Here is a 12,500-nt window from a genome sequence, read left to right as displayed (position 1 = left end):
ACAGTTCATGTAATAATTATTTCATAATTTTGTTCAGTTATTATTATTTTAATGTTTTTTTTTTTTTCTTTTTAAAAAAAAAAAAAAAATCCCTTAAAAAGATGAGTGATAATAAATGTGAAGAAAATGATGATTTTTCTTTAATATCAGTAAATTATAATGCTTGTGAAAATTTATATAATTCTATACGGAATAAAAAATGTGTAGACGTCGCAGTTCATGGGAAGGTACTGGATGATGATTATGATAGGAATAAATCACGCATTAAGAATAAAAAGAATGTTTCTTTTGAAGAAAAGTTATACAGCGATATTGAAAAAAAGAAAGAAAAGTTTGATGATTTATCAAGTCATAAAAGTGATCATATAAATATATCAATGATGGACAAAAAAAGGACAGATACATTTTTAAGAAGGAAAAGATCTTTTATATTTAATGATTATAAATATAATGAATTCATGAATGCTTTTAAACAACAAGAACTTAAGAATTTTAAAAATTTTCATTATTTATATAAATGGAAAATAGCTGTATCCATTTTATTAATATTATCTATAACATTTTTTTTAATTGGATCATATATATATTATGAATCCTTGAATGTTATTGAAATAAATATAAATTATAATACAGGAGATGATTACAAAATAATAAATATACCAAAAGATATGAAGAAACCAGTTTATGTATATTATAAAATATCGAATTTTTATATAAACTTTAAAACATTTTTATCTGATGAATCACATTCATTAGTAAATGAAAAAAAATGTTCTTATATAAGAACATATGCAGATATATATAAATATAGATGCATTAATAATATACAAACACTTCCTGAAGTATATGATGATATGAATATAGATAAAATTCCCAAAAAAAAAAAAAAAAATCAAAAATGTCATATATCAGATTTAAAACCAGAAGAAGCTAATAAAAAAATTTTCCCATGTGGTTTAGTTTCCGCTGCAATATTTAATGACAAAATTGCATTGTCCAAAAATTCGGTTAACTATGATATAGACAAATTTCCAATTTTACATTATTTTGATTTTCTTACATATATGAAAAAACATAAACAATTTACAAATTATAAAATATGGATAAATACCTTTTCACCTGAATATAAAAATTGGTTTCACTCACCTATGACATCATCATTTATAAAACCTTACGGAGTTATAAATGAAGACTTAGAAGCAGGAGATGATTATAAATTAACTTTTCTTCAAAACGTATGGCCAGCAGATGAATGGAATGCAAAAAAGTCTTTCCAATTAGTTTCTTTAAGAAGTATTGGAAACAGTTCCTTTAAATTGGCTTATGCCTTTTTTCTATTATCACTTTTATATTTTATTATGATTATTTTTATACTAGTGTTAGTCAAATGTAAATATTACAAACTTGGCAAAACATTAACTTATTGTAAATTGTCAATGAATAAAAATATAGAAAAAATGAATAGTAGAAAAAAAACAAACATACAAAATATAAACAAAAAAATTAACTCTATGCAATTAGAAATTATGCACAAGGCTAGTTCCGATCCAAATAACTTAGCAGGAGCAGACCATTCCCAGAAGTTATGTTTCTGTCCCCTTCATTAAAAATAATATATATATATATATATATAAATATATATATATATATTTATATATATATATATTTATATATTTATTTATTTATTCATTTACATATATTTGTTATGTATTAATTTTTTGTGCTATTCAAATTTTAACCTCATAATTTTTTGTTTTTCATATGGCTTTTTTTTTTTTTTTTTTTTTTTTTTTTTTCTTTTTTTTTATTATTTTACTTTTCATATTTAACCGCTGTAAATATTTATACATATTTTAATATATGTATAATATTTCACATTTTGAATTAATTATTAAATCATATGATATTTTCAAAAAAAAAAAAAAATAAATAAATAATAATATAAATATAAATAATTCATTAATATGAATGATAATATAATCTTATATTTAAAATCATTTTTAAATAAATCACATGATAAAATATATAATATTTTTTAGTTTCATTTTTTTTTTTCTTCTTCTTTTTATATAATCCATGTGCACATTATATACATATGCCCCTTATTTTTAGTTCCTACACCTTAATTAAAGGAGTACTATTTGTGAATAATATATATAATATGTATTAAATTATATATATATATTACATATATTTATATATATATATATTTATTTATTTATTTTATTTTTTTTTTTTTTTTCTTCCAAATGATATATAGATAATATAAAAAGGTAGAAAAAAATGATATATACATATATATATATATATATATATATTTATATTTATTTATATGATTAATAAGAATGGTTAAAAAATGTTGAGATAAAATTTTTAGGTTCAATCAAAAGCAAAGGAATACATGAACGAAAAAATGCACTTCTCACATAAACAAAAATATATAAGTGAAACATTTATATTTTTAAATTATGTTGTGTTATACAACTAACACAAAAAGGTATGCCATCTTAATTTACAAATACCTATGTAAGAATGGTATTATGTACAGAAAGTATAATTTCTTCTCTTTCGAAAAGGAAAATCAAGAGATAGAGATAGAGAATGTGAAACATAAAGTAGAAAAAAATAGAACATTAAATTATCATCATAATAATCTTCGTAATAATCATCAAAATAATGACCACCCCGTTGATAAAATATTCAAAACGAATGAGGAACAAAAAAAGGAGGAAAATAATCTGACGAACGAGTTCTATAACAAAATTATGGATGAATATAAACTGAATAACGATGAAAAATTAGATAAGATAAAAAATATAAAAAAAATGAAAAGGAAAGAATCTCCTGAAAATGTTGACAAGAACATTAAGGGTGATAAAAATATAAAGAATGAAAAGATCATAATACATACAAAGCATTTAACAAATAATATTATTATGGATGAAAGTAATATATGCACAAATAATGTTAATACAGAAAGTATTAATATAAATGTATCCTTGTCAACACATGATATAAAAAAAAATAACAAAATAATAAAAAAAAATTGTAATTCTAATATTATTAATTGCACAGAAGATAAACATATAAACAATATGCTAATAAAACAAACAAATAAAAATAAAAATGATAATTTATTAACTTTAAATGAAAAAAAAAAAAACGATCATTTTTATAAAATCTTTTTTTCTTCAAAAAAAGTTAAAATAATAAAATCTCAAAATCATCCAATATTTATTCATTTATATAAATTAGCTAGTGACAGAAATTATAGACAAAAACAAGAAAAAGTTATATTAACAAATAAGAAAATTATATTAGAAAGAGAAAAAAATCATATTTCCAGAATTTATACAAATAGTATTAACAACTTGAAGGATTTTCGTTCCTATGATAATTTTATATTGTTATCCAACAAATTGTTAAAAAAATTATCTTTTCTTTATTCTTTCAAAAATGGAGTAATAGCTGAAATCACACACAAATTTTACTTTGATAATGTAGGGCTTCCTTTTTTAGCTTTCTGTTTCTATAACATCAATTATGAACCTACAAAAAAGAAACAAATGTGTCTTCATCATATTAATAATAATATTCCTTCAGTTCAAACAAACATAAATATGAATATTACAAACAATACAAATATATCTAATATTAATGATGCTTTTTGTTATAATTTGATATCAGAAAAGAACCTGAACGGGTCAGGTGAAAAAAATTTCAACGAAATGGATGAAATGGCTAGTTGTAAAAAAATAAAAGAACAATTAGAAGAAGTTCAAAATGGAGGTCAAAATGGAAATCAAAATGGAAGTCAAAATGAAGGTCAAAATGAAGGTCAAAATGAAGGTCGAGTTCAAAGTCAAGATCAACGTCAAAATCAAAGTCAAGATCAACGTCAAAATCAAAGTCTAGATCAACGTCAAGATCAACGTCAAGATCAACGTCAAGATCAACGTCAATATCAAAGTAAGGAACCGAATGAAGATAAAATATATACAAATGTCGAAAATGATAAACTAAAAAATTCCCATACTTGTGATAATAATAAAAATATTGAATATTTATGTAATGGAGATATAGGTACTTTAATTCGAAGTTGTTTTCTGTTAAAATGGCAGTGTATATTTAATATTGATAACTTAAATAGGAAAAGGAAAAATAAAATAAAATCGAGCTATAAAAATATGGATATAAATAATATATATGACATTGATTTTTTCCATCCTCTTACAATACGTGCTTCATCTGGTTATTTATTAGATATTCCTTTTAAAAATACAGATATAAATGAAATATATAAATATTGTAAAGAAAATAAAATACTCATGTTAAAATATAAGGAGGATAGTGATTTATATATAAATTATAAAAACCTTTATACAGAAGATGACAATAAATTTTTACATTTATTAAGTAAAGCAAAAGGAGTTTTTCTTATAATGGATAATTGCAATAATATAGAGAGAACATATAATTTAATTTATAACAACTACATTAATATTAGTAATAATATAAATAGTGAAAATATTTTTGATAACATTTATTATGTTAATTTAAAAAACGACGAGACGAAACCCTTGGATCTTATTTCTACATATAGCATTTTTATGTATATTCTGAGGTCTCATTTTTTTAAGCACATTCCTCAGTCATCTTATGTTTATGTTGAATAATAAAAAAAGAAAAAAAAGAAAAAAAAAAAAAAAAAAAAAAAAGAAAAAAAAAAATTTATTTTTATTTAAATTAATTAGTTATAATACATATTAATTATATATATATATATATATATATTTAAATCACAAAAATTAAAAATAAAATAAAAAAAATAATGACATATATATATATATATATATATATATATATATATATATATATATTTATTTATTTATTTATCATATAAATTATTTGATAAACATTTATCTTTCTACATATTTAAAAAAAAAAAAATTATATGTAAGGAATAAATTATAATACATACTATAGTGTGTACTTTATATTGATATTACATGGTTCCCATTAATTTTTTAAAAATGTACCTTTATTAATTTGTACAAATATATAAACATAAACATAAACACAAATATATAAATATATATATAATTATACATATATTTTTATTTTTTTTTTTTTTTTTTTTCTTATTTTATTTTTTTTTATAAATAGGGAGATATGTCCAGAAGGTGCATGTTCGAAGAATTATCATCGCTAGCTGTTAAAATGGATAAAATATTTTTGTTTTGATATAAATGAAGAGAAAGATTTACATTAAATATAGTGTCCGTGTGAGAATAAAATTGGTGAATACATTTTCTGGATCTAATATCATAGATATATATATTACCATTTAAACTTGTAAATAAAAGTAAATTACTATTAATCCATTTTAAATAGTTTATTCCTTTTTCGGTTTGTTCATTTGTATGTGGTTCATTAAAATGATAATTTACATAAAATTGGTTTATAGATTTATTATGTTGAAAATCATGTATATTAATTTTATTGTCTAAAGAACAGGATGCAAATAAATTATATTTTTTATTATTAAATAAACAATAATCTATTAAATCATCATGTAAATTTGTGTATGTATTAATCAGATTATTATTATTTATATTGTATATTTTTATAACATTTTTAAAGGTACAAGTATATATTTCGTTACCAAGATTGTTGTCTATACATAATACCCCATCATTTATATCATCATCATTATAATAACAATTATTATTATTATTATTATTATTATTATGTGAATTTGTATATGTATTACCATGCACATTTTTATAAATATCAGAATATTTATTATTATCATCATGTTTTCCTTGTATTTTCCCAATCTTTTTTGCGTTATATATATCATAGTCATACACACAACTTTCTCCATTATTGAACCCAACTATCATATAATATTTATTTTCGTAATTACATAAGTTTAGAAATGTAGGTACTTGTATAGTATGTATAATATTTATTGGAGTTCCTTCTAATACATCCCATATATAAATATTTGTACAGTTTACATATATACTTATAAATATATGTTCATGATATAAACAAAACATGGAATATTCTAAATCTCTTTTTTCATTATCATTATTAATACTTAATATATTTATTAATTTCATATTTTCATTTAATATATATTCATTTGTTTTTTTTTCCATATCCCAATTACATATATCCAATAAACAATTGCTATTATTTATATTTTTCTTCATATTATTTAAATTGTAATTAATAATTTCTGAACTATTATGATTATTATTTTCATATATATATATATCTCCATTATATATAGACAAAGCAACATATTGAAAGTTATTCGATATTTTTATATTTGTAATAGTATCACTATATATTTGATGTTTTAAATCACGTAAATTAATTTTTTTATTTTTTTCATCCCCAAAATTTATATTATCATAATTATTACTACTACAAATATTATTATAATCATTATTATTATAATTATTATTATGGCGTGTGATACTCATAATGTAATTCTTCAAATCATCATCAAAATTATTATATAAATAACACTTATTATTTATACTACCAAAATATATCCATTTTTTAAAAGAATTTATACAATATATACTTTTATTAGTATAAAACTTTTTGTTATAAGATATATATTTCTCTTTATATTTTATTATTTCATCATTAATATCTGTACTATTCTTATATAACTCTTCATCATCTTCATCATCTGAACTTAAATCAATTATATCATTTTTATTTTCTATACCTTCAAAAATCACATCATCATCAACATCTTCAACATTTTCAATTTCTTCGTCCTCTATATTTTTACCATTCATTGTAAGTAAAAAATATAATATATCTTTTTTTTTTTTTTTTTACTTTTTAAAAATACAAACAATGAAAAGTATATACTTCATGGAAGTATATTTGTTTTTTTTATAAATCATAATACTTTTTTAAAATTTATAAATATAATAATAATATTATATATATATATATATATATATATATACTGTAATATTTTTATAACAATATCAAAAATAAAATATTCTTATAAATCTGATATTTTCATAAAATATCAAAATAATTAATATTATAATATAATATATATATTACATATATTAAAAAAATATATATATTATATTACATATATAGTTATATTTATATAATAAATATATTATTATATATTATTTACCCATAAGCTGTTGTATTTTTTTCTTTATATATTAATTTCAAAAATACCCACATGAAATAATAATTTATGTTTAAAAATTTATTGTCACATTCATATAACATAAAAAAATTAATAATAAATTTATATGTAGAAAAACAAATGAATATAAAAAATATATTATTTTTTTACAAAAAAAAAAGAAAGAAAGAAAGAAAAAAAAAAAAAAAAAAAAAAATGTCTCACATATATATATAATATTGTCCTCTATATAAAATATATACATGAAAAAAAAAAAATATATAATATATATATATTTAACAATTTAATAATTTTTGACCATCTGTTCAAAGATATATATAGGAGCATCGTTCTGTTCATTTCCTTTGGACGATTCTTCCAAGGTTTCACCCTGATATTCAAAAAAAAAAAAAAAAAAAAAATATAAAATAAAAAAAAAATACATACATATATATATATATATATATATTATATATATATTTTTTTTTTTGTATATATCATTTTACCTTTTTCTTCTTATTTTTTACTTTTATATTTTTGACCTCATTAATCTGCGTCTTCAAGAAAAAAAAAAAAATATATATATAAGAAAAAATATCACTAGCAATAATAAATATATATCCTTTTTTTCGTTCTTTTATTTTTGAAAAAAAAAATTATTTCTATAATTAAAATTTCTATTTTTCTTACCTCCATGTGTTGCAAAGGTGGTCGTATCAAAGATTTTACATCGACCGTTAGCTATAAGATAAACGATAGAGAATTAATAAATTAATAAATAAATAAATAAATATATATATATATATATATATATATATATATATAATACAACAAAACGATGTGCATATCTATTCACATATATATATTCTTGTTTCCTTTTTTTTTTTTTATACCTTGTCATATATAATATTCTGACATTTAATTGGTAATAAATGATATATACCAAATTCATCAAGAGGTAAGATATATTTAATATACATACTTAAATGTATTAACCTCTTTTTATGACGAAACAAAATAAGGTTTCTTATTTTTTTCCTTATTTTTGGTTTACTATATCCTGTTTTATACATGTAGTAAAGTATCGAAAATAACTGTTCATTATTGTAAGATGTGGCTATCTTATTCATATGATAAAATAATTCGATATAATATTTTTTATTTTTTATCATATTCTTGGAAATGGTAGAATATATAACTAAATAATGATTTGGTTTCATATGATCTAAATTTATCAACAAATCATTTAAGAGTTCATTAAATATTGATATGTCCACATTTTTTTCTGTCCCCACATTATTCTTTTTCCCCTCCAATGCTACACCATTCGGTACATCTAAAAAGTGATGACTTAATCTAAAACATAAAATTTTAAAAGAACCACTAAAATGTGCAAAATTTTCTAACACATATTTTTTTATAATACTTTTAATTTCGTGCGGAATAATTTTTTTTACACACACGTGACTAAGCATCACATATTTAATTAATCGCTCATCTATTATATTATTCATCATTATATATGACATTTGTTTTTCGAAATAAAAAGATGAATATAAATTAAAATATGTAAAATAATATAACAAAGGTGCTACGTCTTTAATTTCTTCAACATTTTTTGAATAATTTTCATTAAAACATATATACAAATGATTCAATAATTTTTCGTGATGACTGTTCAGAATATTTTTTCCTTCTCTTTTTCCTTTCTCAAATGATGAAGAAAAATAAGCATAATATATATTATATAATATTTTCATCATTATCAAATTTGTTTTTAATATGGTAAAATTTATTTTATATTCATCAATAGAATAATCCATATGATTACTTATTTGATTTAATTCACTATTAGATTCACTTTGTTCATATATTTCATAACTCATATTGTCCTTATTTGTCTCATCTTTCATTGTTTTGGCTAGTTCACCATTTTCGCTGTTTTTTTTATTTATTATTATTATTTTATTTATTTTATTTTTTTTTTTTTCTTGTAAAAGAAGCCTGACTTGTTCAGGTGGATAATTAATTGTATTTTCATTATAAATAAAATAAAATAAATCATTAATTAGGTTGATAAAATGGTTGATATGTTCTTGAATATATTGACTTTTTCTAAATACGTTAATTTTTCTGATTAAATGTGTATTTTGATCATTTTGATTATCTATCCATTCACTATTATCGTTTGACAGATGATAATAATTTTTTGAAAATAAGTATAAGAAGAATAATAATTTTTTTTTTTCAGTTATAAGTTTTTTTCCATTATTAACAATAGAAAGAATTTTAATTAACAATTGTGGTAATAAAAAAACTTTATTTTTATAATAAATTAATAGTAGTAGAAGGAAATCTTTTATATTCATTTCTAAGAAATTATTTTGTACATAATTTTCAATATAATACATATCTTTATAATTGAATAGATTATTTTTACTTTTATAATAAAAGAATAAAAAGAAATTCTTTGGACAAGAAAAGATATATAAATTTTTCTTATATCCTTGTTTGTGACTAGGCAAATAGTTATCATAAAAATTAAATTTCTTTTGGTTATAAAAAAATTGATCCAACATATCATTTCTATATTTTATTTTACAAAAGACTCTTAGTATATTTATTAAATTATTTTCATTTATATTATGTTTATTACATGTAATTTGAACGATTAATATATTTTTCAGTTCACAATCCATATATGTATGAAATTCATAAATTAGAGGAATTAACATACAAATGTTATTACCACATGAATTATGTACACAAGTTTTTAAATTACAACAAACTAATTTTATCATATTATCCAAATGTTTGTTTATATCATATGATTCCAAATTATTTTCTCTTATATGAGAAATATTTGATTGATTAATATGTAAACTGGTTTGTTCAATATATTTATTATCTTCTATATCATATATTTCATTCTTCTTTCCACAATGTTCTGTAGCATACATTAATTTATTGTCGTTTAATTTTTTTTTCTCTTTTTGTTGACATGTATTTAATGACTTATCTATTCTTTGTTTTCTTTGTGTCTGTACATTGTGTTGATTTCCTTCCCTGTGTGATTTTCTTATATGTTTAAAAATTGTTAATATTTTTATATTATCAACTAAAGAAAGATCAAGTTTACTAACTAATAACATGTTGCAATAATTTAATATAAAGGATTCATAATTAAATGACTTATCTTTAAATTCATAACTTAACTTTAAAATTCTTTCTAATGCTTGTATAATTTTCTTATTTTTAATTTTTTGTTGATTCGTATTTAGGTTGATATGTATAATATTAATAAAATGTAACAATATATTCGTAATACTATTTTTTATGTCTGGTATATACAAAAGGAAATGTTCTTCCTTTTGTTCATAGTTCTGTTTCATTATTAATTTTTTTTTTTTTTTTTTTTTCTTCGTTTCCCTTAATAAATTTGTATAATAATTATATAAAATATATATAGTATCAATCATATAATAATTAAAATAAAAGTCATTAATATGTTTCAATTTTTCATTTATAATATTTAAATTGTCCTCTAAATTTATATATTCTTTTCTATCTTGTGATTTAGATTGAATAATACTTTTTGATACATCACCTTTTTGTAAAATATCTGATACATTTGTTATAATTTTTTTACTTTTCTTAAAAAGACATAAAGTTTTTTTTTTCGTATTATTATTATATTCTTTTTCTGATTTATAATCTTCTATATTATTTTTTGTTGTATTATATTCATGTAATAAATTATTAAAGGTTATAATATGATTTATATATATATAATTTAAATTATACATATATATAATATCTTCATTATCATTTTTTTTTTTTTGTTCTGTTATATATCGTTTCTCAAAAAAATAGTTGGTACATATATTAATACATAAATTAATACTTTTCATTTGGTTAAAATATAGAGAAGGGTTGTAATCTATTAACGTATATATATAGTCTAATATTTCTTTAAAAAATATTTCATGATTATTATTATTTATATTATTCATATTTTTTATATCATAATTAAAGGCTATTCTGTGAATAATATCTATGGAAAAAAAATGAATATTTTCACTTACATATTTTAACAATATATTAAAATCATTTTTCATATCTAATACTTTTAAAATATTAAGAAATAATAAATAACTCTTAATACTAATAAACTTTTTCTTATTATTAATAATCGTATTCTCTACTTTTATATTAACATTATTATATATATTATGACTATTGTAATAATTATCATCCGCGTACATCTGCACACAACCATTCTTTTTTTTATTACACTCATCAGTAGTAATATTTTTATGTATATAACCACACTCATCAGTAGTAATATCTTTATGTATATAACCACACTCATCAGTAGGAATATCTTTATGTATATAACCACACTCATCAGTAGTAATATCTTTATGTATATTATTGTGTATATCATTATGTTGATTCTTGCTTACCTTTTTATTTTTATGATCAGACAATTCTCTCATATATTCATTCACATATGTTAATATATAAGAAACATAATATTTTATTCTTCTGTCGAGTATACTAATATTACCCTTCACACAAAGAACATACAATATATTAATAATGTCATCCATATATTTACCATCATCTTGTTTATTGATAATTAATAAATTTATTTCTTCAAATTTTTTATTAACATAGTAATAATTAACCAAAGAATTTACACAATTATATTTATTAAACAAAAAATTTTCATCATCATTTATATATTCATATGAGAATCCTTTTCTTATTATTTTCTCTTTGTTAATCATATGTTTATGATATAACCTTCTACTACACTTTATGTTATATTTCGAAGGAGGGCTCCATCGAGCATTCTTAAAATAAAATAGCTCAACACCCTTCCTAATCATTTCGTTAATAATAAGTCGAAATGGACATAAAATATATACACATATATATATATATATATATATATATATATATGTGTATATTTATATTTCTCCTTTTTTAAAATATTAATAATTTTCGCGTGTTCATAAATACATCATACATTTGTTCACTTTTTTTTTTTTTTTTTTTTTTTTTTTCATCTTCAAAGTCTACAACATATCATAGGTTTTATATTTATATAAAAGTTAAATTATTTTAATGGAATACCTATACTAAAAGTTACTTTTTATATATTTACATCCTACATCCAAACATAATTATATATATATATATATAAATATATATTTTTTTTTATATATATCATTATTATATTAAATTAATTCTTACATTTAATAAATAAGCTTTATTTAATTATACCAACATCTAATGAAAATTTAAAATATTA

The 12,500-nt window shown here is 19.2% G+C and overlaps 4 protein-coding genes across 5 annotated transcripts; 2 read left to right on the top strand and 2 right to left on the bottom strand.

Moving 5' to 3' along the window:
• Positions 1–101: 101 nt before the first annotated feature.
• PF3D7_1029400 (LEM3/CDC50 family protein, putative) lies at positions 102–1,607 on the top strand (the record flags this gene model as incomplete). The annotated part of the gene is made up of 1 exon (XM_001347535.1): positions 102–1,607. One exon carries the CDS (start codon positions 102–104, stop codon positions 1,605–1,607), a length of 1,506 nt encoding a protein of 501 aa, XP_001347571.1.
• Positions 1,608–2,468: 861 nt separating this feature from the next.
• PF3D7_1029300 (conserved protein, unknown function) lies at positions 2,469–4,676 on the top strand (the record flags this gene model as incomplete). The annotated part of the gene is made up of 1 exon (XM_001347534.1): positions 2,469–4,676. One exon carries the CDS (start codon positions 2,469–2,471, stop codon positions 4,674–4,676), a length of 2,208 nt encoding a protein of 735 aa, XP_001347570.1.
• A 480-nt stretch (positions 4,677–5,156) lies between these two features.
• On the bottom strand, positions 5,157–6,824 carry PF3D7_1029200 (WD repeat-containing protein, putative; the record flags this gene model as incomplete). The annotated part of the gene is made up of 1 exon (XM_001347533.1): positions 5,157–6,824. The coding sequence occupies one exon, from the start codon at positions 6,822–6,824 to the stop codon at positions 5,157–5,159; it is 1,668 nt and encodes a 555-aa protein (XP_001347569.1).
• Positions 6,825–7,484: 660 nt separating this feature from the next.
• Positions 7,485–12,075, bottom strand: PF3D7_1029100.1 (conserved Plasmodium protein, unknown function; the record flags this gene model as incomplete). Of its 2 annotated transcripts, none has more annotated exons than XM_001347532.1 (4): positions 7,485–7,571; positions 7,687–7,737; positions 7,871–7,921; positions 8,074–12,075. In XM_001347532.1, the coding sequence occupies 4 exons, from the start codon at positions 12,073–12,075 to the stop codon at positions 7,485–7,487; spliced, it is 4,191 nt and encodes a 1,396-aa protein (XP_001347568.1). The 2 variants fall into 2 exon arrangements, with proteins under 2 accessions (XP_001347568.1, XP_024329103.1); XM_024473293.1 differs by having other exon boundaries at positions 7,687–7,731.
• Positions 12,076–12,500: the final 425 nt, after the last annotated feature.

This window comes from Plasmodium falciparum, assembly GCF_000002765.6.
Source record: "Plasmodium falciparum 3D7 genome assembly, chromosome: 10".
Lineage (NCBI taxonomy): Eukaryota > Apicomplexa > Aconoidasida > Haemosporida > Plasmodiidae > Plasmodium > Plasmodium falciparum.
This window is presented reverse-complemented; position numbering and strand designations above follow the sequence as displayed.